Source organism: Podarcis gaigeae (assembly GCF_964106915.1).
Source record: "Podarcis gaigeae genome assembly, chromosome: 2".
In the NCBI taxonomy this organism is placed as follows: domain Eukaryota; kingdom Metazoa; phylum Chordata; class Lepidosauria; order Squamata; family Lacertidae; genus Podarcis; species Podarcis gaigeae.
The window spans coordinates 100,289,395-100,317,327 of record NC_139679.1 but is presented as its reverse complement, the minus strand read 5'-3'; the positions used below and the strand labels follow the sequence as shown (position 1 = coordinate 100,317,327).

At 44.2% G+C, this 27,933-nt stretch overlaps 1 protein-coding gene and 1 long non-coding RNA gene across 2 annotated transcripts in view; one reads left to right on the top strand and one right to left on the bottom strand.

The window, feature by feature from the left end:
• LRIG1 (leucine rich repeats and immunoglobulin like domains 1) overlaps positions 1-15,767 on the bottom strand; it is a 140,240-nt gene extending 124,473 nt beyond the window's left edge. Inside the window, exon 1 of the mRNA XM_083723329.1 lies at positions 14,489-15,767. Coding sequence (XP_083579455.1) covers positions 14,489-14,703 — 215 coding nt within the window. The 5' untranslated portion in view covers positions 14,704-15,767. The remainder of the gene's footprint in view (positions 1-14,488) is intronic.
• Positions 1-27,933, top strand: part of LOC310838267 — a 466,315-nt gene that overhangs the window by 351,587 nt on the left and 86,795 nt on the right. The gene's annotated exons all lie outside the window — the stretch shown is intronic.

Sequence of the window (27,933 nt, the reverse complement as noted above, 5' to 3'; positions counted from 1 at the left end):
AAGTTATCAGGCAGCACCACAAACTGAGACAACAAAATTGAAACAGCAAAATTGCTGATAATCTACAGAGAAGAGAATCAGCATCCTAACAAGGGGAAACTTTTGAAAATCATCTCTCCCCCCCCCCCCCCATGGACAGGGAAGGCAAAGCAAAGCATGCCAAAAAACAAAAAAACAAACCTGTGAATGGTGCTGAAGGGAGAAGACAGAGCACTCATGCACTCCAATGACAAGCAAGCCAGCAAATCAAAACAAAAGGTGCAGTTGAAAAATGTGCATCAGTGCTGATGGAACGCATAAACACTGCTAAAAGAAAAGGCTTTTGGCCTCAGCGCTAAGAAAGCTGAATTTTCAAAAGCGTGATTTAAATACAAAGTGAAGGGGGCACATGTACAATTGGACTTTGCCCAGAATGAACACATCCAATAACCCAAATGGCATGCCTTTGCACATTTTGAATGGAAATACATTCTGTTTTCAAGGAATGTTCCAGGGTGTTCTGGAGAACTCCATTTATTAAGCCTCCTCAAATGGCTTCAGTGGTTCCCTCCCACACTAACAATCCCTGGATGATGATGATGATGATAATGATGATAATAATAATAATAATAATAATAATAATAATAATAATATCATCATCCCACCTTTCCCCCAGAACCATGACTCAAGGTGGCTTGCAACAATTGAAACAAACACTGATTAAATTCAAAAAGGTAGTAGTTAGAAAGCAATGACAACAAGTGTCACAGATTATCACTACAACACTTGGGGAAACTACTGGTTGTGTGTGCGTTGTGGACTGCATTACTGGGGAAGCTAAGATAAAGGGCATTAATATGGGACAACTCTTGAATGGCAAACAGGTTTTGAGGAGGGGGGGAAGGCTCTCACACAGAAAACTAAAATAAAGACTTAAAAGTGCCATGGGAGGAATTCAATGCTGTGTGAGTGGACATCTGCTCACACAATGGGACTTCAGTTTCCTCTCATCTCCTCCTGCAGCCCCCCCCCTCCATGTGCCCTGCAAATTGGCTCCAGAGACACCCCCAACACACCAGGAGAAGATTTTGAAGGCACACAGAGGACCAGGATAGGGCCAAAAGAAAGCAGAAGCCTGTTCCCTCAGCTCACAGACAATGTCGGATACAACCTTACGACTTGAAATTTGCATTTATGCAAATTTTCACAAGCACATAAATGTGGATGCAACACTATACCTATTGGGGTATCGTTTGGCTACCATGAAAGGAATACTGCTGAGTATGTTTTACTTATCAGCATTCTCATTCAAATAACAGTGACATGTATACCTATTATTATGTATGCTATTGAGCCACAGCTGCACACTTAAGCTGTAATCAAAACCAGACACCCTAGGAACAAGTTTAACTCACACAAGTTACTGATGTATTCTTGTTTAATTAAACCCAGTGTCTGAAAGATCTGAAGTGTGCCATTCTCAGTTTTCACTGCAATCTCTCAGAAAATTGAGGATTTGCAGAAATTCTAGTGTTCTCAGCACTTCGTGTTGCCTTCTTGGGGGGGGGGGGAACCCTCCCATTTTTTAAACTTCGCTGCCAGGAGATTAAAGGAAGATTAGTAGCAATTTGTAGCTGAAGATCAGAAGCAGGAGACCACTGCTGTGCGTTATGTGTCCTGCTGGTGGACTCCCCATAGGCATCTATGAGAACAGGATGCTCTGGACTAAATGGGAACACAACAGTAATGTCTTCCACTCCCTGGTGGTTACACCCAGTATTCATGCCGTCCCTCTAAAATCTGAGGCCACGGGGGTGTTCAAAGCTCTCTGAATGCAACCAAGGAAAAACAAAAAGGGTCGTGTCTAACTAAATCATTGCACGTCCAAAACAACTTCTGTGAGCAGTGCTCTGCCAATTCCCCCCAACCTTCTACAGCAGATTTGGGGGGCACTGCAGGTGATTCCTGGTGGGAGGAAGTCCCACCCAATAATTTGGTTGGTTGCAACTCCAAGTCAGCTTTACCCGTAGTGCACTCTCTAGCTCTCTCTCTTCCACAGTTCCAGAGGTGAAATTAAGCCCCCAACTTTGAGGAAGAAAGAATCCTGTGAAAATCAGAAGCTGCCCCACTGAACTAAGAGCAGCATCCGTCCAGTTACATCAGGCATAGGCAAACCTGGCCCTCCAGATGTTTTGAGACTACAATTCCCATCAACCCTGACCACTGGTCCTGTTAGCTAGGGATGATGGGAGTTGCAGTCTCAAAATATCTAGAGGGCCGAGTTTGCCTATGCCTGAGTTACACCATCATCTGAGGGCATTCATTGTGTGCCGCTCTGAGAGATCTGGAGCGTGGTAACCTGAGAACAGGCCTTTTCTGTAGTGGCTCCTCACTTATGGATGCTCTCCCCAGGGAGGCTCACCTAGTACCTTCATTACATATCTTAAAGCACCAGGCAAAAACGTTTCTCTATAATCAGGCAGTAACATTCTAGGGCTGGGGTCAGCAACCTTTTTCAGCTGTGGGTCGGTCCACCGTCCCTCAGATCATGTGGTGGGCCGGACTATATGGGGGGGGTGAACGAATTCCTATGCCCCACAAATAACCCAGACATGCATTTTAAATAAAAGCACACATTCTACTCATGTAAAAACACTAGGCAGGCCCCACAAATAACCCAGAGATGCATTTTAAATAAAAGGACACATTCTACTCATGTAAAAACACGCTGATTCCCAGACCGTCCACGGGCCGAATTTAGAAGGCAATTGGGCCGGATCTGGCCCCCGGGCCTTAGGTTGCCTACCCCTGTTTTAGGGCCTTTGAAATGTGTTTGTGGGAGGGGGGTTATTAGTTGATGTTTGCTTTATTAACAATTATGCGTTCTCATTTTGTATTCTTATGTTGTGAACCACCCTGGGATCTTCGGATGAAGGGAAGTATACAAATTTAATAAATAAAGTAATAAATAAATAATGGACAAGCCCATAGCTCACTCACACAACAAGCCCACCACACAAATTCAGACATGTTCACCTCTGATTGTGTGAATGGCTCCCATATGAACAACAAACACAGTTCCCCCATGCTGGGAACAGGGGAGTCTGAATGGTCCTGAAGAGCTTAGTACCTCAGGCAGGGCGGGGAGGTGTGTAAATTCAATCTTAAGAACATGTCCTGAGGAAGCAAATCTCTTTGAACACAGTGGGGCTCTGCCCTTGAGTAAACATGTTTAGGGCCAGACTGCAAAGCCTTTCAGTTGAGAAGAGGCAAGAATCCCTGTGAGTCGCAAAACACTACAAATTACGAAGAATATACAGCCGAGGCATTCTAATAGGAACAGAGCCAGATATGGAACAACGGACAATAGGGGCGGCAGGTTCAGAGAGACTGCTGAAGGGAGTTAGCTGATCAATGCTAAAATTAAAGAGGCGGGAAATGTTTTCGGTGGGAAGCACAGCTGAGAGTACAGAGGAGAACAGAAATCCTTATGCTCTCCCTCAGTCCTGCTGAGCTATGCAACAAGCTGGCCTTTGGAGATTACAGCTCATTCTCAGTTCCATTCCATTTGTTCAGCGATACTGAATGGGATTTAGGGGTATGAAGCCATAATGGCCAAGCTTGAGTGAGCTGTCTACACACAGACACACACTCTTCTTTACGAGGGTCAACTTTGGCATTTTGTTTTCCCTCAAGTCCCCCCCCCCCCACAAAAAAAAGACATTTTCCAATTTAGGGCTTGTAAAAGTATTTCATCAGGGGCACAAAGCAGACTGTCTAAGCACCTCCTGGCAGCACCAGTTATCCTGAGCTCCGCTAATTACTAAGAAGTTCTTTAAAATGTTTTTGGAAGGCTCCTCCAACTCCAAGAATACATGTCATGTCTTAATCAAGAGAAACTGCTAACAGAGTGTAGTCCACAGAAGTCCACGCCGTAAGAATAAAATGTTCTTTTTTTAAAGGCCCCCAAGACTCTGTTTCCGCTGCAAGAGACAAAGCATGGCCCCCCCCCCCGAAAAACACGTAACTGTTCAGCAAGTGTCACTTGAAATGTTTATTCCAAAAACACACACACACACACACACAAAAACAACAACTGGAGAGCTGGAAGCAAAGAGTCGTGAATTAGGCCAGGGGGTTCCAAAACTGTGGTCTGTGCATGTGTGTCTATGTGATGTGTCTGTGGATTTGTGGTTGAAGATGGGAAGAATCAAACCCAAGGCATTGACACTTCATGTTGACTTTGTCTTTTTTATTGCTTCGTTTGCTTATTATATTTTATCTGAAGCTACTACAATTTGATTTCAAAGTGCAACACAATTAAATTCAACACTGAAGAAAAAATGAAGCCATAAAAATACAATTAAATCATATTGCATTTAGTGCAACATATTACGTTTGCTAAAACAGGCAGAAAAGACAAATCATTAAGTGGTCTGCCAAGACCCTCATAAATTTTCAAGTGGTCTATGGGGGCAAAAGTTTGGGGATCACTGATTTAGGCTGAGCATTTAATGATATGCTTTGCTCTGTCGACTGCTCTGTTCATTTCAATGAGTACTTCTATTTTATGTGTTCATATAAACAAACAAAAAACTTCAACCCAAACTATCAAGTGGTTTACTAGCAATGTATTTAGGTCAGCGGATAATCAACAGTTATATTTTTAAGGCAAAAATACATTAACTGCTTTCTATATTTCATGCTTATCCTGACCTCCCCTCAAGGCATAGGCAAACTCGGCCCTCCAGATGTTTTGGGATCATCCCTAGCTAACAGGATCAGTGGTCAGGGATGATGGAAGTTGTAGCCCCTAAATATCTGCAGGGCCGAGTTTGCCTATGCCTGCTATACACAGTCCTTTGCTTGCAACCATTTTATCTTCACAACATCCCTGTAAGGTAGGGCGCGGTTGAGAGAACAGAACTTTCTCACCCAATATCTCATTTAAATATTTGTACACTGCTTTTCCACAGGTCTAAATTCAACATCAGTTATATTCCAGGTAGATCCACTGAAATTAGTGTACTTATTTATTTCAGTCAGCCTACTCTGAATAAGTGGGGGTGGGGGGATAATGACATAACCAGAAAGCAGAGATATGGAATCTATAGTCCTGATCTGCAGGGTCACAACAACCCCCTGCCCTGACTCTTGGCTGTTTTCAAAACAGTTTAAACGGGTCACCCAGTGAGTTTCTCAGCTGATTAAGGATTTGAACCCAAGTCTCCTTAGTGTTAGCAAATTCCCTACACTAAAAAACACCACTTTAATCTGCAAAGAGCTTTTAAACAGTCCATAAACACCTTTCATGCACTCACACCTATTCTGAAGAGATTACCGTATACAGTTGGAAAAAGACTTAATGCATATAGTTAGACATCTCATATCTCGTTTTCTGACTTCAACAGAATAGGGATATTTTGTCTGTTTTAAGCTGACCGCTGAGCAACACTAAGGAATATAACATTTATTACCTGAATTCAGTTAACACGGAGGTGTAATGTCTCTGTTCACATGCATGAGTGTATATACACACACTTCTCACACAAACATCAGCAGCTACAGGGATCACGTCATTTCATCCATACTGCTTTAAATTTTCACAGGGGATCATTTTTTTCAACAGGACTTAGGGGTCTGTTACACATTGCCACAATCTGATATCTCCAACAGAGATTAGATAGGAGCCAATTTAATCGAGGTGGGAGATTTGCAAGGAACAGGTAGAAAGGAGAAGCAATTTGGGCTGATAGCCTCAGTTTTCTTTGCTCCTGCTCTGGATGACAATTTAAGAGGGAAATAAGAGCATGAGCAGCCTGAAAATTATCAAGCATATAGAAGAATAAGCCTTGCTGAAGAAGAATCAACATGGCCTCAGCAAAGGTTAAGTCTTGTCTCACTAATCTTGCAGTGCTTAGGTGTGTCAACAAGTATGTGGAAACGATGATCCAGAAGACTTTACCTGAACTTTCAAAAAGATTTGCCTGAGCAAACAAAAAAAAGAGGTCCGAGTCCTCTTGCGAATCACTAACAGGTTAAAGAACAGGAAACAGTAGGTAGGAATACATGATCAGTTCTCTTAACAGAGGGAAGAAAAACATGGGGTTCTCCAAGCAACTATATTGGGACATGTGCTTGTTAACTTATCCATAAATGATACAGAGTTTGGAGTGAGTCAAGTTTGCCAATGAAACCCAATTAATTATTCAGGATGATAAAAGAAGAAGGAATTGCAATGGGCTCCAAAACTGGAGCAATGGGCATTAAAATGGCAAATGCAGTCCAATGCCAGTATACAGCAATGCACATTGGTTCTAAGGACACATATATACACTGATGGGATCTGAGCTTATAGCAACTGACCAGGAAAAATATATCGGAGTCATGGTAGAAAACCTCAACCCAGTGAATGGAAGCTGTGAAAAAAGTTCTCATGGTAAAGATCATTTGGAAAGGATCTAATACAAATCTCCCAGCACCTAAATGCCTTGAATATATTCATCTATGGTACAACCACACTTTGAATACAGCACTGCATGTAGTTCCTGTCCCCACCTCTCAAAACAGGATGCTGTAGAGCTGGAAAAAGGCAACCATTACTCTGGTAGGGCTACAGCAACTCCTTTCTGAGGAAAGGTGTTCAGGGACTTTTAGTTTGGAGGGGCAGGTGAATGGGATTGTGGAGAAGTACGTACAAAATAATGCATGTGTGGAGAAAGTGGACAGTTTTCCTCCCTCTCCCAATAATACTAACAAGAACATGGATAGAGGGGGTTTTTATTAGTTAAAAAACAGAGTCATTCAGCAAATGTGAATGGTGGGAGATTCAGGAAGCAGTTCTTTCGCAAGGCACCCGAGTTAAAACGTATGGAATTTGCTACCACGAGCCAACTTCAAAAAAAGCAGAAAAGACAAATTCATGGCAGATAAAGCCCTCAGTGGCTTCTAGTCATGGTGGCTGCGATATCAGAGGCATGCCACACCTGACCTGAATACCTGTTGCTGAGGAACAGCAACAGGAGACAAATTCTGCCCTCAGCCCCTGCTTGCAGTCTTCCCCAGAGCCACCTGACTGGCCACTGTGAGCAATGAGAATACAGTGGTACCTCAGGTTACATACGCTTCAGGTTACATACACTTCAGGTTACAGACTCTGCTAACCCAGAAATATTACCTCAGGTTAAGAACTTTGCTTCAGGATGAGAACAGAAACTGTGCTCTGGGGGCGCAGCGGCAGCAGGAGGCCCCATTAGCTAAAGTGGTGCTTCAGGGTAAGAACAGTTTCAGTTAAGTACAGACCTCCAGAACGAATTAAGTACTTAACCTGAGGTACCACTGTACAGGACTGGAAGGCTGGGGCTCGTCTTATGTTTTAATCCTATGTGCACATAATCAGAAGTGGTGTTGTGAGGCCTATGAGGTGCAACCAGACTACCAACGGACCAGCTTCAAAATCTTTTCCACTGAGTCTCTCTCTTCCCCTCCTCCATTTTGGGGAAGAAAGTTAAACTCTCACAGCAATTCTATCAACCTTAAGTGAGCAAGAGAAAGGGAAAGGGTTTTATGGCTTTAAATTTTAAAAAGTGTATGTGTGTGTGTGTGTGTCCGGGGGGGGGGGCAGGCCTGTAATTCCCATTTTGACGTTCTCCACACTTTGCACCTGGCATCTGTTGGCAGCAAGCGTTCGGTTTCCTATACTCTTGCAGACATATTTTTCCAACCGCGGATAATGTTCTCAAGTAAATCACACTTCAGACGTTTTATATCTTTTGTTGCCTATCTGAGCTTCAAAGCCAGGCACCAAGAAATTGTGGGCAGGCAAAAGGGGGTGGGGAGACTCAGATTGCATGCTAGGTTTAAGATCTTCCACTACCTTGCCACACACACACACACACACACACACACACACACAAACGAGAGCTGTGGCCTCTCCTCCCCAACCACACACAATGATTCTCGGTTTTTCAAAACCACATGGGAGTTTGAGTGCAAAGCAAATTACACAGAGAGCAGTTAAGAGTTCAAATAAATAATCTTATATAACCACTGTCACACACCGCACTGAAAGAAGGACACAGTTCAGTCTCATGTGCAGAGTTCCAGTTCCCTGTAGGCTCTTTTAAACAAAATACATTTCCCTGCACATGCTAGTGCCAGAGGTTATTGAATTATATTCCACGCCCCACAAGGCAAATCAATATGTATAATATGCACACACACACAATCCTTAAACTCTCTAGGAGGTCTTGGCAACACCACAACAACCAAGCAAGTTCATAAGATATGATACTAACACTGAAACCGTTTGCTACTATTTACAAAACATAAAAACGTCCAAGTTAATTCTGTAGCTGTCACGAGCTTGCCGTGAGACTATTTGTTTAAAGTATTACTAGCAGCCTTTCAGGGATGGGGATGTTTTCTTGTATACATTTTAACTGCATTTATAGGAAATTTTATAGTGCTGATATACATCTCAAGCTGTTGCTATCTGCCCTGAGCTGAAGGGCAGGGTGGGTTAGAAATTCAGTAAATAAACAAAGCCAGTCTTCCATTCACAAAGCGTGGACTTTCAGACAGTGAAACGTTGTGCTTGTTTACTCAGAAGTAATTCCCATCAAGTTTAATGGTGCCTGTTCCCTAATAGTATATGTGCTTAGGACTGCACAGGAGGGTTTAGGCTCTCAAGAACGGCCCTCCTTGAAAAGTTAAGAAGCATGGCCAAAAAAAGAAAGGGTGGGGGAAGATGCCCCTCTCCCAATTGTGCCAGGAGATTTTAAAGAAACCTACAGCTTTGATTCCCCATCCAAACATTGTCCCAAAGACCTAAACACACACACACACCCGACTTACACAAGGAGTGAAAGCACTGAAGATGGGAAACTCTGGCCTGGTTGTATTCTGCTCTGGTCAGACCTCACCTGGAGTACTGTGTCCAGTTCTGGGCACCACAGTTCAAGAAGGACACTGACAAACTGGAACGTGTCCAGAGGAGGGCAACCAAAATGGTCAAAGGCCGGGAAACGATGCCTTATGAGGAACAGCTAAGGGAGCTGGGCATGTTTAGCCTGGAGAAGAGGAGGTTAAGGGGTGATATGATAGCCATGTTCAAATATATAAAAGGATGTCACATAGAGGAGGGAGAAAGGTTGTTTTCTGCTGCTCCAGAGAAGCGGACACGGAGCAATGGAGCCAAATTACAAGAAAGAAGATTCCACCTAAACATTAGGAAGAACTTCCTGACAGTAAGAGCTGTTCGACAGTGGAATTTGCTGCCAAGGAGTGTGGTGGAGTCTCCTTCTTTGGAGGTCTTTAAGCAGAGGCTTGACCACCATATGTCAGGAGTGCTCTGATGGTGTTTCCTGCTTGGCAGGGGGTTGGACTCGGTGGCCCTTGTGGTCTCTTCCAACTCTATGATTCTATGATTCTATGCTTAAACGTTTTCCTGTATTTTGAAGCAGGGGTGGGGGCAGAAAGGAGATCAGGATCTACAGGTACATAGCTCTACAGGTCCAACTGTAGAGTTGAAAGGGACCCCAAGGATCATCCTGTTCACCCCCCTGCAATGCAGGAATATGCAGTTGTCTCCCATACAGTCATAGCAGGGGTTACAGATGCTTCGGGTTGTGCGGTTTCGGGTTGCGCACCGCGCTGAACCCGGAAGTACCGGAACGGGTTATTTCCGGGTTTCGGCGCTTGCACATGCGCAGAAGCGCTAAATCGCGCTTTGCGCATGAGTGGCGAATTGCAACCCGCACATGCGCAGACGCGGCGCTGCAGGTTGTGAACACTGCGGGTTGCGAACATGCTTCCCGCACGGATCACATTCGCAACCCAAGCGTCCACTGTACAGGGATTGAATCAAACCTGCAGTCATGATGGCATTAACTGCCCCACACTCTAATCAGCAGAGATCTGCAAGGGTTCCAGACTCACAAGGGTTGAGCAACAGCCCACAGCAAAATGACTTTTTCTGCACCTAAAATTAGGTTGCTGAAAACAAGAAAGCAAAGCAGGAATGGACCGTTGCGTAGAAGGACCATGCAATAAGCTCAGTTCTGGTACCAGTATTGGAAACGAGTTCCTGGGCTCTAAAGTCTGCTCAGAAAGGCACCATGTTTCTCCTAACAGTCTATAAGTGGTCTCTTGCAAGTGTGAACGGTGACAAGGATATGTTGCGATCTGCCACAATAAGAGGGAAATAATAATAATAATAATAATAATAATAATAATAATAATAATAATAATTTATTATTTGTATTATTTGTTCTATGGCTTCCATAGAAACCAAAAATACACTAAAATATCACACATTAAAAACTTCCCTGAACATAAGTTCTAACGAATAAAGTTCTAACAAAAATCTATTTGAGAGAAGGTAATGTCATGGCAAAATCCACCTCAGGGATGCGATTCCCCTGGCAGTGACAAGCTTTTAAAACAACTGAAATTGTTCAACTTGAGTTGGAAACAAAACAGACGAAAGATACTTTTCCTTTCTTCTTCTGGTCCTAACTTCTCCTCGAGAGAAGTGAGAGTTCATATTTATCTTCTCTCGGCCGAGGTGCTGATGAAAATTCATAGAAAAGAGAGAATTCAAACATATTGACTGATTTTCTAGGGTAGACATTGTAGTGCCTCCTCCTCACCCCCTTGTTGCTGTGTACTCTGGGCTCCCATTCATCCCCGTTCAGTGTGCCAAAGATCAGGAAAGAGGTATAGTCCAAAACGTCTGAAGAGCACCATGTTGGATACCCCAGTTTAGTGTTTCACAGGCAATTCAGTTTTAGTCTTAGTCTTTTAGTCTTAGAAATCACAACACTTCATAATTCAATTTTTTTTAAAGCTCTTGCTACCTGATCTCATGACACTACCTTCTAAAATGGCCAATTTACTAATTTCTAGTGAAGATTTCTAGAACAAAACTAGCATTAGTAGAGCAACATTATCAATAGTTTTAGAATAAATCACATACAACTATTCTAAGGAAACAACATTCTGCGATTTTCTTTTTTTTTTAAGGCTAAGGATTTTCATGGGTATAGAGTTCACTTTTGTCAAAACGAATGGAATGGACTCTAGAGAGTTCCTTGAATGCTTCACGCATTCAACAAAGAGCACTCTAGCCCACAAAAGCATAAACGTCAATCAGTAAGTTGGTCTTCTCTTCAAGATGCTACAGGACTCTTGACCGGTACTGCTACAACAGCTTGCACAGATATCCAGAAGAGTAAACAGAAGAGTTATAAATTGCTCTTGATACTTAGTATGGCAGCTACAGTACGGTCCCTAACTGTGACCCATATAGGAGTTATTATGAACATGGTATGAATACTGGAAGAAACAAAATCTAAGGAGCTTCACCCTTCATGTGGTACAATAATTATCACCACTGTAAAGCTTAATCAAATGAACATTCAATATTCAACATTGGTGGTGATATCATCACCAGTGCTGCAATTACTGTTAAAATGAAGCTGGCATATATGAAAAGCAAGAGAAGTGTCATCGAGATGTCCTCTTATGGTAGCATATGAGCTGCCCTAAACCGAACAGCTTCTTAACTCTGTGCGTGCATGGACAGAGAAAGAAAACAGTGCAGGTTTCCAGATGTCCAGATGGGAAATCCTTCCAAAAAAACAAGTATGGTGGATTATAGGAATTAGGGTAAAGTAATGATCAGCTAGTAATCACATTTGTGCTTCACAGACTCAAAAGATCAACAACTTGCAGCTCTGCAGCAGCAAATTTTAAACATATGATATACTCCAGAGTTTCACACGTCTGTAAAGCACGGTTGTAAATAACTTAAGATAGCAATATAATTATGGTGGCGGTAAATAAATTGTACTCCAGAGGCTGACAGCTAAATTATAATGACATCAATCTGAATTAAACATTCACACTGACACAGCACTAAGCAGACCACAATTGAATGTTTATCTTCCCTATCTCAGAGGGAGAATTTAGCCTACATTACAACCTATGAAGTTTGACCAAACTGCAGGAGGCAGTGGAAGACAGAAGTGCCTGGCGTTCTCTGGTCCATGGGGTCACGAAGAGTCGGACACGACTAAACAACAACAACAACAACCTATGAAACACAGAATTCTAGTCAAGGCTTTGAATTGAAGATAGGCATGTTAATACCTCAGCTACCACTCTCTTTTCTGATACAGACAGAACCTATTAGCATTTTCAGGTCTCTTTCAGCATAAAACCCCTAATGGCACAATATTGCCCATCTTTAATTCCAGTCCTCCATATGTACAATGGCAGACGCTTTGTAATATTTGGGTACACGATACGTATACACAGTTGTTTAGGCTGCTGCACAATGTGGTGGCCAATAAAATGAACTTATCCAAATTCTCATCCAGAGACTACCTATATGTTTCATTCCAGATTTAAACATACCCTATTCCATAATTTAAACATACCCTATTCTGACATTTCTTGTACAATGTGTGTTAAACTACTCTAACATATTTAAGTAGAGTACCATACTTTACTTGTGTCTACTTTTAACTCATGTTGCTCTTTGCTAAAAAAAAAACCTTTAACCTGCAACACGCAGCAGCGACTGGAACATGGGAAGAATGAGTTTTCCTGATACCATCTTAAAAACAGCAACAGTAATAATTTACATCTAAGAAACCAATATAGCTATACGTTTTATGAATAACACCTATATACAGGTAACCTTTTGCTACACTCCCACTTTCTGACTGGATAAAGTGTGACGCTATTATTAGGTTTCAAACCACAGATTGTAATCTTAAAACACATTTAGTTTCACGTAAAACTCCCTTTGCTGGAGTCAAAGGGAAATAATCCCAAATGTGAAGATTTATCAGGATCTGAACGCAAGTGCTATTGAAAATCACAAAGTCAGGCACCAACCACAGACTAGTTTATCCATATTTTAATACCTTAACCTCAAATTGGCCACCTGGGTCCCAATTCTGAAGAAAACACGATTCAATCACTTAATAACTAATAAGAGAGTCTTGTGAAACTGTTCTAACAGATAACAAGGGCCTAGTGTGCAGCAACCAGGGGCGATTGGCCTACATCTGCTAACCATTTTGACTTCTTCTTTTTTCCTCCAAAAGTTCATCATGTTAAGTTTTCCCCACTTTGGGGTGCAGCTATTAATTCCTTAGAAACACAAGGAAATGGGTCGAACAAGTAGTAAGATTATTCTTTGTCCTGAAGAGGCAAACAGCAACCTTTTATTCACAGCCCCTCCAACTTTCACCACTGAATTAGAGGTGAAACATGAGATATGTAATCTCACACAGAGCTGGAAGAAAGGGGGGGGGATAGAGAGAGTTTTCAAGAACTAGTTCTAAATGTCTGCAGGAAAGCACAGGCAATTTTTAAATTAAAAACCCCACGTATCTCAAATATTGAGATTATACACATACACCCAACACCAATACACCACAGCAGCTGTTCATACGTAGTGATGATACACACACCGTCATAGTTCGTGAGGATCTGTTTTACTCTTATAACACCCTTGGCAAGCCTTAACTACCTGATCTCGTGCATAATAAAGACTCAGTAAAATCCTATCAATGTTTACTTGAAAGGGCCTTACTTGCTACCGTGTGTGTGTGTGTGTGTGTGTGTGTAAGAATGAAACTTTAGAGTCCCAATTCTTTAGGTCTTCAAAGTCCTACATAGGTGTTTGAATCATCTAAGAAGGGGACTATTAAATCAAACTCTTTTATATTCCATGGCAAGAGTAAATGCTTCACAAGTCAGTAAAAGTTCTTTTTTTTTTTTAAGAGTTCTCAAAATCTTCAGCCTGTCATCCACTTTTATGTTCAGCTCCACTACTGATCTGATTCTTAAGGGCTAACACCCATGCCACACTACAGACATTTCTTAGCCTAAATGAAACTGAGTCTTATAGGGACTTCTACACAGTAAACACAACCCTTCTTCCCCACACCTTTGCAACACACAGTGAGAACGCTGCCAACATCTTCAGTGACAACAATATTTTTAAAAACTGCTAGTTTGCAGGCTGGTGTCCCAAAAAGTTGATCTGGTTAAGAAGGACCTGGAGATCCCACAGCCTGGGTGGCAAAGTTTCACACACAAAAACACAACCACCACCCCCAAAAAAACCCTTTAAATGATCAGAATTTGAAGCTTTCCCTTTAAAAGGCCGAACATCTCATTCTGCAGAACATCCCTAACTACAAGGGGAATGAGCAGCCTCTATTCCCACCGGGATCTTTCCACAAGGATATGAGAACTCTCTACCCCCAAAGGGATCTCCCAGGAGTTAGTTGCTCGGCAACCGGTTACAATTAGATCTCTCAATAAAGGGAAGACGGAATATCACATTAATCACAGACTGCAGTGAAGAAAAGGGTTAGGAACTGGCCTTCAGCGAAGACTTTGAAGGAGGTTGGGAGGTCTGACTGGGAAAGAAATAAAAGGCACAAGAAAGCTTCAGAACTTTTGACTTCGGAGGCAGGAGACTTACAAGTAGACTGCCCAGGTAGGCAGCACCTCGGGAACCTCTTCCAACCCCCGGTTGCTGCAGTCCACACGATCACCGCTACACGTGCAGTTCACGTCGCAGGCCTGCGGCTCCGAGCAGCAGCCGAACCCCACCAACGTTTGGGAAAGGATGAAGAAGGTCCAAAAGGCATCTGAAAAGAGCAGGGACCCCCACTTTCCCCATCCCGGCAGCGCCATTTTGTATCCTGGATGGAGGGGGGGGGTTAGGAATAAGAGGCCAGAAGCGCAGAGTTGGTGGTATCCCACCAACTAAAAAATAATAATAATAAAGTACTAAAGACAGAAAGGAAAAGTCAAGGAAGTGCCAACAACTCGTCACTCTCGTTCAGCCCAGATCTCTTTTGCACCAAGTCTCTAGGCCTCCAGCGACATTTACTAGTCAGACCATGGCAGCTCCAAGTGAGGCTGCAGCTGCAGCTGCAACTCCTGAAGTTTCTCCGGGGGCCGGTCTGGAGTTCACTCGTCGGGGGGCCAGCAGCCCAGAACCGGCTCATCCAGAGAGCTGAATTTCAGTGCCACTAAGAGAGAGGGAGAGGAAGCGAGGCAGGATGGAGCCTCCCGAGCTCTTGGCACCAGCGCCAAACTTTAAAAGTCTTCCTCTTCCTTCTCAGCGATCGCCACTCGCGCAATAAATAAGGGTCCGGATCCTGCTGCTGGAAAAGGCAGGGGTGGCGCGCGGGGAGGGAATAAGAGAGTCCTGCGCCCCGTCCCACAGGCGGGCGCCTTGTTGCTGCTGCTGCTGTTGCAAAGAAAGAGGCTCGGCGTCCCCCAGAAAAGTCCCTCCGCCTCCTTCTCCTTTCCCCCCGCTGCAGATTCCGCCTCGCCTCCGCTTCCCGGGAAGTGTCTCAGCGCTGCAAGGGGCGAGCCGGCGAGGAGGGCTGCATCGCCTGCTGCTCGAGCGGGGCCGATTCCTTGCTCTTCCCTCTTCCTTCTCCCGGGGATCAGACACCTTTTCCCAGGAACCGGGATGGATGGGTGGGAGGGAAGCGGTGCTTTATCTCCACCTCCGCAACTTTCTCCGCTTGGGCTTTTTCCCTGGCCGCCCCCCTCCTCTTCCTCCTCCCCCCTCCCGACACCTCCCACTCCCGCCTACCCTGAGCCAGCAGCCCTTAGCGCCCACACGGAGCGCTGCCAGCCGCGATCCTCTCGGGGCGCCCCCGCAGCCTGCCAGCCACCATCTCTCCCTCTCCCTCTCTTTCTCGCCTTCCCTTCCACTTTCCAGCGCCCCCTCCCCGCAAGCGTCTCTTCCCCGACTCAAACCCACGTTGGGCACATTGCAACACGTTCCATCCCCCCCCTCCTCTTCCAAGCCGCCCGCCTCTCGCTCCGCATTGGCTGCCTAGCGTTCCACGGCGCGCCCGCCCGCTTCCCGATTGGACAGGAGGCCCTCCCCTCTCCGCCCCACCACCCGCGCGCCGCCTTTCGGATACACAACGTTCCATTGAGGTTGGCAGGCCGTCAATCAGAAGAGAGCAGGCCCCGCCTCCCTTTCCCACCCAAGGTGTGAAAGCGGGAGGCTCCCGCTTCGGCGGCAGACGCTCGCCTCTTAAAGGGGAAGAGCGCGCGAGAGAGAGCTGGAAAGAGTCGCTCCTTTTCTCCGCGCTTTCGCCTGCTGCTGCTGCTGCCCGAGGATCTCCCTTCCTGGCCCTTCAGTAGGAAGAGCCGGGCTGCTAGTAGGAGGACTGCGCTTCCTCCGCCCCACACTTCTAAGGCAGGCCAAAAGCTTGTGGGGCAGCGATGCTAAGAGCTCAGCAAAGGCTGTGGCGCGGTGCGCGCTCTGGGGCTGCTTTTGGAGCGAGCCGCAAGTTGCTCAGCAGAAGCGCGCAAGGGGAGGAGGGTTGCGCGGCAGCGGAGTGCAGTTGGCCAAGGGGCTTTCCTTTTTTTGGCGGAAATTCCCTTATTCCAGCGCCTTTTCCCGCTGCTATCCTGGATTGTTAGATATCCCGTAGACTGTCCCTGGGACAAGTGAGGCTGCTGATCCCTTATTTTCAAATCTGAAAGTTGACAGCTATGGCTGGGATCCCTTCCTAGCCTTGCCTAACCCGCTCCCCGCTGCTGATTCCCCATTCCAAGGGTGCCAACTTGAATAAAATATTGGTAGGAAGGAGACGACAGATAAGCCCTGTCCCGCATATTCGATCAAAGGATGCGATCAAATGGTTTGTGTTTTAATTTTGAAGGGCAGGATCATATAGGAATACAGGTGGGTCGATTTGAATAAAATTTTAGGGGGGAGGGCAGGTAAGCCCCGCCCTGCATAATAGATCACATGACGTGGCGCAAGCACACTACTTCAATGGTAGTTCCCATCATCTTTGGGGGACCCGACCCCCCCCCAAAAGTTTTGAAGACCCCATGGCCCCTAGAAGTTGGTTCCTATGTCCCATTCCTTCACTGCGCCTCTGAAGGTAGTAAGGGTTAGAGTGGAGGAGGGCCTAGGGAAAAATCAGTAGCGTATCTACACTTTTCTTCTTCTTTGGCATATTGTAACTAATGGTCCATTGCTCTTTCCTGTCACCCAGAATCTGAAGCATCCTCACTGTGCCTAACAAGTGGGCTGGCACTGTTTTGTAGATGGAGTCAGTAAGGGCACGGACCTCCTTTGCTAGGTGGAAATGAAGCAGGAGAAGCAGGAAGTGGGTCTCGCCATAAAGGTAAAGGTAAAGGTACCCCTGCCCGTACGGGCCAGTCTTGACAGACTCTGGGGTTGTGCGCCCATCTCACTTAAGAGGCCAGGGGCCAGCGCTGTCCGGAGACACTTCCGGGTCACGTGGCCAGCGTGACATCGCTGCTCTGGCGAGCCAGAGCCGCACACGGAAACGCCGTTTACCTTCCCGCTGGTAAGCGGTCCCTATTTATCTACTTGCACCTGGGGGTGCTTTCGAACTGCTAGGTTGGCAGGTGCTGGGACCGAGCAGCGGGAGCGCACCCCGCCGCAGGGATTCGAACCGCCGACCTTTCGATCGGCAAGTCCTAGGCGCTGAGGCTTTAACCCACAGTGCCACCTGCGTCCCCAGGGTCTCGCCATACCCAGACCTAAATGACCTAGGTACCTATGGCAGCAGGCCCAATCTAAACTGCCTAACTGGTGGGACTTAGGCCAGGGGCTTGATGAGCAGATATTGATGGGTAGATGGGCAGTTGTTACTATACGCTATAGAGATGACATTCTCAACACTCCATCATGGGTCAGTCACAACAAGAATGAGTTGTAGTCCTTGAGGTCTGGGTTATCCCTATGTACCATTTAAAGAGAAGACAACACCCCTTGTGTTTTCCAATATGTGTTGGGCTCTGTGCCTGAGAATATTCATGCAATGGATGCAAACAATGGGCATCAGATCAGCCTTAAGCACCATCTGGAGGAAAGAAAGCTTCCTTTTCATTTCCCACTGCACATCTGATCCTGACAAGCACTTATGTGCAGGCTGCAACCTTTTGCCCACAGAGAATCCCAATGAAATTACAATTAGGTTATACAATAGATTCACTTCTCAGATCAGGCTCCACATATTACTGGCTTTTGGGCTAGCCCCGTTCACAGTTATTTATCTGTGTCTTTAATATATGGGCAAATGCCTGGCTTTTTAGCTCAAAGGCTGAAAGTTCCAGGTTGGGTTAGGATGGCCACGTAGAATGACCAGAATGTGTAGCCTCCACAGCCACCTGTGAAGAAGATATTCAACAGGCATGCAGCTTTTCCTGGCACAAAGGTGTTTTGATTTGAAGGGCTGCCCCTGTTGAATTTCAGCATTGAGATCCCAGCACAAGGTTCTTTTCTACTAATGGTGCTGGTGATATTATTTTCCCCCAGAAATGCTTTTAATTGCTTGTTCTTAGCAGTTTTTATTGATAATTTTAACAACAACAACAACAATTTGATTATTTGGACGCAGGTGGTGCTGTGGTTAAACTACTGAGCCTAGAACTTGCCGATCTGAAGGTCGGTGGTTCGAATCCCCGCGACGGGGTGAGCTCCCGTTGCTCGGTCCCTGCTCCTGCCAACCTAGCAGTTCGAAAGCACGTCAAAGTGCAAGTAGATAAATAGGTACCGCTCCGGCGGGAAGGTAAACGGCGTTTCTGTGCGCTGCTCTGGTTCGCCAGAAACGGCTTAGTCCTGCTGGCCACATGACCCGGAAGCTGTACGCCGGCTCCCTCGGCCAGTAAAGGGGTCCCTTTACCTTTACCTATGCTGCCCATCTGACATTTAAATCAGGTGGTATATACATTTTGTTAATAAAAAAAATGTAGAGAGGGCATTTCTGCCTGTTCTGAAATGCAGCAGAAGTATTATCTTGGATTGTGCTCATGCACACTGAGTCTTGAATGTGTGCACAGTAAAAGCAATGTCTCCCATGTAAAGTAACAGAGCTTCCTTGCTCAGTGGACAGCTGCCAGATTCATGGTATCCAAAATCTGCATCAAGACATCAGTGGTATTCAAGCAGCCTGCCTGCATTCAGGGCAGAAGTCGTACTTAGGATATGTAGCAAAAATGAGTAGAATTCTCCTACTCATTCATACTTAACATTTACTTGTGTATAAAAAATAAATACTGTAAAGAACAAAAAACGTTTACTTGTGTCACACTGTCCTAGCAGCTATTGTCTTCAGTCTGGCAACCAAGCTTAGGCACACATGTTTGGCTGATGAGTCCCAGCCATCAGTTGAAAACCACTGATGTCAAACACTGCTTCTGTCTTTTAAAACTTATTTTAACTTTTAAAAATTGCAAACCCATATGTCAAATTTCCTAATAGCTCCATTCAGTGAAATAATAACACTCTTATGATTTTGGCTCTGAAACCATCTTCAGTGGTTAGTTTGCCATGAAATGGGTGGAGCCCAGAGTATTTTTGTATTAAAAAAATTAGTGTTGTACTGAAAAAAGTCAGGGTGGCAAAAAGGGTCTTGGGTCTTGGCAAGGGACCCAGTCAAACATTAAGTAATGTCTACTCTTCATACCCACTTAAGGAAGTGTGGCTACTCTGACAACATTAACTCCCATTATTTTTAGCATAGAAATGAGGACGCTGATAATTTGAAGGGGTTTGTAGGAGGCTAAAGGACAATTAGCAGCCAAGGAGCATAGAGTTGGAAACACATGCATTTCTAACTTAAAATGTGTCGATTTAAGCAAGTAAGCTGGTGCTCAGATACTGGATATGTGCAAAGTCAGGTGATTCTTTTTCCATCTCAAGACCTTGGCAAACAGTCAAGCAATCTGTCTTTGGTGCTAGTGTTTTACCTACGGGCCACACACACAGTGGAGGATGCTTCCAAGCCAAAACCAACAGCGAGTTTTCTGGGATTTTTGCCTTTTGCGCCGTGTGAAAGGCACTGCACCACCTGCGCTCCTAACCCATCAGCGTCAAGACCATTTAATTGGCTGCCTCGTCCTCCCTGATGGTTTGGCCTCTGCTGCTTTGGCTTGTCCCCCCATTCTGCATTTTTCTCAGGGGGCTTGGCTGGCAGGTTCTGGCCTGTGTATACTCAGGGTCTCACATTGACCGTATTATTTGGGATCAGGAAGGAGGTGTTTCCCCCCCCCCCTTTTTCACCCTCGGAATATATTGGCTGTCACACATGGCTTTTTCCAGAAAAAGCCAGGGAGGTCCAGTGGAAAGAGCATTAGATTTTGATTCAAGCTGCAATGTGGGTATTGGTTCTGTGGGTAGCTTTCGTACAAGGTTTTCCGAAGAAGAAGAAGAAGAAGAAGAAGAAGAAGAAGAAGAAGAGGAAGAAGAAGAAGAAGAAGAAGAGGAAGAAGAAGAAGAGGAAGAAGAAGAAGAAGAAGAAGAAGAAGAAGAAGAAGAAGAAGAAGAGGAAGAAGAAGAAGAAGCAGCAGCGGGGGTGTCATAATGTCATCTGCTTTGCACAAGATTCAATCCCTAGCATCTCCTGGCAGGGCTGGGAATTATTCTGTCTGAAACCCTGGAGACAATACTGAGATAGATAAACCCTTTGGTCCTACCATTAGTTAGTGAAGAAGAAGAAGAGTTTGGATTTGATATCCCGCTTTATCACTACCCGAAGGAGTTTCAAAGCGGCTAACATTCTCCTTTCCCTTCCTCCCCCACAACAAACACTCTGTGAAGTAAGTGAGGCTGAGAGACTTCAGAGAAGTGTGGCTAGCCCAAGGTCACCCAGCAGCTGCATGTGGAGGAGCAGAGACACGAACCCGATTCACCAGATTACGAGTCCACCACTCTTAACCACTACACCACATTGCCTCAGGCAGCATTGCCTGTTAGGGACAGCAGCAGCCTCCCTGCTCTTCCTTCTGAGCCCTCAAGCTGTTCCCCTCAATTGGAGACTAGATATGTGTTCCATAGTCCTGCCACACACACCCTAAGCCAGCCTACTGGCCTCAGGTACTCAGGAAAACACTGTCCTGTTGTCAGAATGGAGGTAAGATGCAACAGCCAGGCCAGCCAGCTTCCATGAATGGAAAGGAAGAGGCACCATCCAGTCCTGTGTCTCAGGAAGCAAAATATTGGGCTGTCCCCGTTCCTAATAATGAAACACCTCATTGGGGGGTTTTCTGGTTCTCGGTACCACAATTTAAGAAGAATATTGACAAGCTAGAACATGTGCAGAGGAAAGTAAGGTGATAAGGGTCTGGAAACCAAGCCTTATGAGGAACAGTTGAGGGAGCTGGGTATGTATAGCCTGGAAAAGAGGAGACTGAGAGAAGATATGATAGCCATCTCAGGCTGTCACGTGGAGGATGGAGCAAGCTCATTTCCTCCTGTTCCAGGGGGTAGGACCTGAAGCTATGGACCCAGCCGATTCAAGAATTCTGACTAAACAGCAGGAAGAACTTTCTGGAGGTAAGAGTTGTTTGACAGTGGAACGGACTCCCTCAGGAGGTGGTGGACTCTCCTTCCTTGGAGGTTTTTAAGCAGAGGTTGGATGGCCATCTGTCATGGATGCTTTAGTTGAGATTCCTGTGTTGCAGTGAGTTGGACCAGATGAACCCCAGGGTCCCTTCCAACTGTGCAGTTCTATAATTCTATAAAAGATTGCAAAATGAGGTACCACTCAACACATGAACCAATTAAGTAGAAATATTAGAATTGTGTTCCTTCCCCCAATCTCTCATAGTTCAGGCAAATTAAAAGCAAAGGCACTCTTAATTTTACACCCAAATGTTTATTTATTCATTCTCAGATAACAGCCCCCGTGTTTCTGTGTAAGGGTTCATGTACACCACTGATGAAGTTCCTTTGACCCTTCAGATGTTTCTGGACTACAATTTCCATAATTCCTGATGCCCCAACATCACCTTCAGAGTATTCTACCTCCAGCTGGGCAACAAAGGATTGTTTCTTTAGCCTAGTCTGAGAAGATTGCTCAGGTTGTAGATCTTCTTCTTTTTATCCCTGAATGTCTGGATTCTGTTCCCATGACACATGACACACAAAAAAGAGAGAGAGATGCTTATTGCATCAATGCATTGCATTGGCAGACTTACCCAGAAACCACTTAAAACAAATTACTTGGATTTTAGCTGCTTTAGTGCCACGGAAATCAATGGAATGAAGTTGGCACATATCCAAGGACTTTGGCATGCCAAATGTAATTCCTATAAAGATGTCTAAATCTGAAAACTTCATTTCTGCGCTGTCAATGCTCCACATCACACCCAAATGCTATAACAGCACTGGGGGTGGGGGGTGGACGACGACAAGGAAGCTTTACAGCTTTCTAAAAGCATATATGTCTCCGAAAACTAATGTTTCCTGATTTCTTAAGCGAGTTTTAACTTTGCGTTATAGATCTGAACTTTAGAAACAAGCTTGCATTTCATTTCAAGTCCAATCAGCTTTAAATGAAATATGATGTACGAAATATTGAGCTTCTTTTTAGTTTTAGAAGATGTTGGTTCTTTTCATTCAAAAAGGGCTTAATGCCTGCCAGCCATACCCAATCATTTGTCTCTCAGGACGTTTTTAAAATGTTGTAAAATCATCAAATAAAATAGCCTTTTAGAGCTATGGTCCCCTTGCATCTTCTGTTTAAGACCCTTCCTTGTCTCCATGCTATATCAAGATCAGCCAATTGTTCCTTGCATTTAAGCTTCTCCATCTCAGACGCTAACCATTAGGCACCGTAACTTTAAAGCACACCCACCACACATTTAAAGCACTTCTCCCCACAAAAAAAATAAAAATACTGGGAGCTGTTGTTTATTTTCCCCACAAAACTACAATTCCAAGAACCCTTAACAAACTACGTTTCCCAGAAAGCAGGTGGTGAGGTCTTAGGCCGAGAGTGCCTGGAATACAGTCACCTAGTATAGTTCATGGCAAGTGGGAATTTGAGGTTTTCCAAGAATCAAATTAGCACGATTCCTTGTTGTATTTCTATTTTACTATGGTGTTTGTTTCTAAACTTAACAGCTGTAGATATTAATTTGCATATGCAACTTTTAAGAAATCGGTGTCTTGGCTTTTTGTTGATGCATTTTTCTCTCTCTCTCTCTCTTCACATATTCTCCCGCTTTTTTTCTTTTAGTGATGCATGAGTAGCCACAACACCCAGAGGCTTTTGATAGGCTTGGGCTCCGTTCAGAAAACACAGCCACAAAAGATAATTGCAGGCCACATGCAGAATCTGTCGGGCGATAATTAACATGCTACCGTTATACTAATTGCTGCACTTGGACCTCTGTGTGTTTTAATTGGAGAGCAATTTGCCAACGGAGAATTAAACTGTAATTCATATTTTATGTGTGTGACTTAGATAGGCAGTGCATCCCGTCAGTAATGAGTGAGGCGTCTCGACGCTAAATATATTGGCACATACTTTGAGCTTCAATAATTGGCAGGTCAAAAGTTTATAATTTACTATTACTGTAGAATTGGATCTACAAGAAGAAGAAGAAAAAGAAGCGATGGTAAAATGGACCCAAGACATCGGCCATACAATCTACTTGGACCAGTGGGAAAAACTTCGGTGAACAGACATTAGGTTCACTACTTGTTATGAAATAAAAGAGAATTTTAAGAAAATGTTCTCCAAGTGGTACCTAACATAATCTAAGCTAGCCAAAATTTACAAACAGAAGTCTAACCTATGCTGGAAATGTGGCAAAGAAGAAGGAACATTATTTCATGCCTGATGGACCTGTGAAAAATCTAAGCTATACTGGGGTATGATTCATGAAGAACTTTTAAAAATTGTCTGTATAAAAGAAACCAGAGGCATATCTATTAGGCCTGTTGGGGAAAGACATACCTCAGAATAAGCAGCAAGGATCCTTCTAGCAAAGTATTGGAAGACACAAGAACTACCCACACTGGAAGAATGGCAGACGAAAGTGATTGACTTTATGGGACTGGCAGAAATGACTGGCAGAATCCGTGACCAAGAGAAGGAGACAGTGGAGGAAGATTGGAAGAAATTTAAAGTATACCTTAAGGACTGTTATAAAATTGAGGAGTGCTAAAACGTCAAGGGGAAGGAAGATGCAGAATTACAGCTGAAACTATTTGATGATTTAAGGTGGAATTGAGAAAAGATAATAAGTTTTAATTTAATTGGTAAAAAGGGTTGCTGAAAAACTGTAAAACAAGGATGCAAAAAGGGTAAGGTATGGGGAAGTCCGAGAAAGGAGGGTTAAGAAAATGAGGTTAAGAAATGATATTTTGTGTATCTGTTTGATCTTATCGATGGTTATATGATGTTGCTGTTTTATTTTAAAAATTGGAAAATCAATAAAAATTATTTAAAAAAAAAAGAGACATACCTCAGAATAAGAAAGGAATTTTCCTATACAGTGGTACCTCAGGTTAAGTACTTAATTCGTTCTGGAGGTCTGTTCTTAACCTGAAACTGTTCTTAACCTGAAGCACCACTTTAGCTAATGGGGCCTCCTGCTGCTGCTGCGCCGCTGGAGCACAATTTCTGTTCTTATCCTGAAGCAAAGTTCTTAACCTGAAGCACTATTTCTGGGTTAGCGGAGTTTGTAACCTGAAGCGTATGTAACCCGAGGTACCACTGTATGCCACAGCAGCCACCAGGATTATATTTGCCAGCAAATGGAAGAGCGAGATAATACCTACAAAAGCTAACTGGCTATACAAAATAAGTGAATTTATGAAAATGGTAAAGCTAACTGCATATATAAGAATGCAGTCAATCTAGGCAAAAATGGCAATGTTTTGAAGTATATATGGATAAACACTGTTCCAAAAAAAAAGCATGCTGATCTGCTTAGATTAAAGGAGTAAAGTGTAATAGAACCTATTAATAAATCATATTATAAAGAGAACAAAAGGCAACAAACCACAAGATTGCAATGTTTGGTATTAAATTTAAAACGTACGGAAGTCAAGGTGGGGTTGAGGAAAGTCATGGTGATGGGCAGTCATGGGTATGATTCTTGTTTGTGTAAATAACAGTTTATTTTTTGTATGTGTATATGTTTCTATGTTTCTTATTTTACGTTTTTCGCTTTTTGTATTTATAAAACTCAATAAAAAAGTTAAAAATAAATAATAATTGACAGGTCTCTGTAGATGGAAGCACTTCAGGGCAGGGCAGTGGGGGCAGCATGTCTCTGAGCAGAATTTGTGGGGAGGAGTGGCATGAAGGTAAACAAACCCGGAATGCAAAAGGAAGGGAGGCCATCACTGACACATCATTTGAAGCACTCCTGCAAGGAGGCTAATCTCAAGACTACAAATGGTTTGTTAGATGTGAATGAGGAAACTTCAGAGGGCCTCAGAATAGTATGAGAGAAAGACAAAGGATATGCAATATGATGATGATGTTAATTTATTTATACTCTGCCCATCTGGCTGGGCTTCCCGAGCCACTCTGGGCGGCTTTCAACAAAATATTAAAATACAGTATTTTTAAAAGCTTCCCTAAACGGGGCTGCCTTCAGATGTCTTCTAAAAGTCTGGTGGGAGGGTGTTCCACAGGGCGGGTGCCACTTCCGAGAAGGCCCTCTACCTGGTTCCCTGTAACTTGGCTTCTTGCAGTGAGGGAACTGCCAGAAGGCCCTCAGCGCTGGACCTCAGCATCCAGTTAGAACGGTGGGGGTGGAGACGCTCCTTCAGATATACTGGACCAAGGCAGTTTAGGGCTTTAAAGGTCAGCACCAACACTTTGAATTGTGCTCGGAAATGTACACAATTCCCTAAGAACCATGGTGAGCAAGTAGGCAACCCCGCCCCTCAAATGGCTCAGCCCTTATTGGGGAAAATGCAATTAAAACAGTTCATAGATGGCACATTATGCCTGTTAAAGAGCCACACACTGAAGTGCCACACTGCCTTCATCTCATATCATTGTTGGCATGAGTGTTCAGAAAAGGGAACTTACCTCCCTCTATGGTGGCAGTCTCCACCAACAAGCGCCTTTTGATTTGAGATGCTTGTTGCCAGGAATGTTTTGCTGAGCTTCTGTGTTTGCTGGTATGTACTAACGCTGGGGTCCTCTCAATGTGACTCCTCTAGGAACCTCCAACACCTGCTTGTTGCCTTCCCACACCCTCTGTGCTTCTCAATTTAATTTCCTATGTTTAAACTGAGGATTTTGGGGAGCTGTTCTCTGGCTCTTTCGTTTCTATAAGTTTTAAACTATTTTTCTAGCTGGGGGAGTACCACCCCACCCCCTCAGTAAAATAGGCATTTTGTGGCATCAGGAATAGTTTCACGGCTTTCCCAATGTGTTGCTGGATCCTAAAAGGTTAGCTAAGCAATGGAGAAATTTGGACAATTCAGCTATACAGTAGATACATTGCTCGTTGCACTCTTGGAAAGGCAAACCCATCATATTCATCTCTCTGATGGTCAAGTACAACCAGGTGGAAAAAAATATTACGTCTATGAACAGAGCAACCTCAGACAGGACTCCGTCAGTGGCTACTTGCCACAAGGGATATGTTCTGCCTCCACTGTCAGAAGCAGAATGCCTCTGGGTACCAGTTGCTAGGAATCACAGGTGGGCAAAGTTTCCCACGGGCATCTGATTTCCTACTGAGGGAACAGGATGCTGGACTACATGGGCCACTGGCTTGATCCAGCAGCCTCTTCTTATGTTCTACTTCAGTCTCATTGAGTTCAGGTAAGAGGGTATGGGGTTGGAGCCTATATCTCCATGTCAGGTTTGATCAAAGATGCACAAATCTGTGTCCATGACGTTAACAAATAGAGCTTACTGTGACTTGAGACTACGTTGCATCTGTGTCACTTTTTATGTAGGGACTTGACTTAGCCAGGAAGGACTTAGCATGGCTCACTTCTTCTTTCCGTATCTGTGACCCCAATTGTGGAACAATTGAAGGGGAAACATTCTGTGGTTCTTGGACTCCAGCCTCGGCATCATGCCAATGGACAGGGATGATGGGGGCTGTAGTCTGGTCTGGCAACAACTAGCGGGTGCCAAATTGGCTAGCCCTGCAGTTTATGATAGCTCTCTCTGATTGCATGAAAATAACCAATTTGGTGCAATGGCTAGAAAGCAGCACTGGGACCAGGGAGACTTGGGATAAAGAACTACAATGGTACCTCGGTTTAAGAACAGTCCTGTTTACAAACGATTCGGTTTACGAACTCTGCAAAACTGGAAGTAGTGTCCCGCTTTGCGAACTCTACCTCAGTCTAGGAACGGTGGAAGGGCACCGGTGGCGGGAGGCCTCATTAGGGAGAGCGCGCCTCGGTTTAAGAATGGTTTTGGTTTAAGAACAGACTTCCGGAACACATTAAGTTCATAAACTGAGGGACCACTGTACACAACTTTTAGAAGACATCTGAAGGCAGCCCTGTATTGGGAAGGTTTTAATATTTTATGTTTTATTATGTTTTTATATGTGCTGGAAGCTACACAGAGTGGCTGGGGAAACCCAGCCAGATGGGCGGAGTAATAATAATAATAATAATAATAATAATTTTGAAATCCTTGCTCAACTAGCCCTGAGTTAACTGCCTTGAGTTATCCAGAACAAGACACAAGCAGAGAGCACAATTACCTCTTCTATGGACACTTAACCTGCAGATGTACTGTATCCTGCAGCTACAGATGTTCAAGCAAGTCAAAGTGAAGCATGTTTCGACCTGCCAGAATAACTGAAGAGGAATCTCCAGCCATTTCAAGGCAGTAAATATGGCCTGCCACAACATAACATTGCCCTTCTCCCATCCAAGAAATGATTGGGAGCTAGTAAGCAGTTTGCATAGGTGCAGAAGTATACCATTGTTAAATTTGATGTCTGCTTTTTTTTTTCTTTTCGAGGGTTGCAGTCTCTTTGCTTATCTTGCAGAGAAAACCGCCACAAAGCTCCAAAGAGAGATCCAGATTTTGCTAGTTAATTTCAGATTTGTTACTTGTGGGTTTGTATCTCGTTTTTCGCCCCGTGGCTAGCGGAAAAGGTACTAGTTGGTGGTAAAACGTT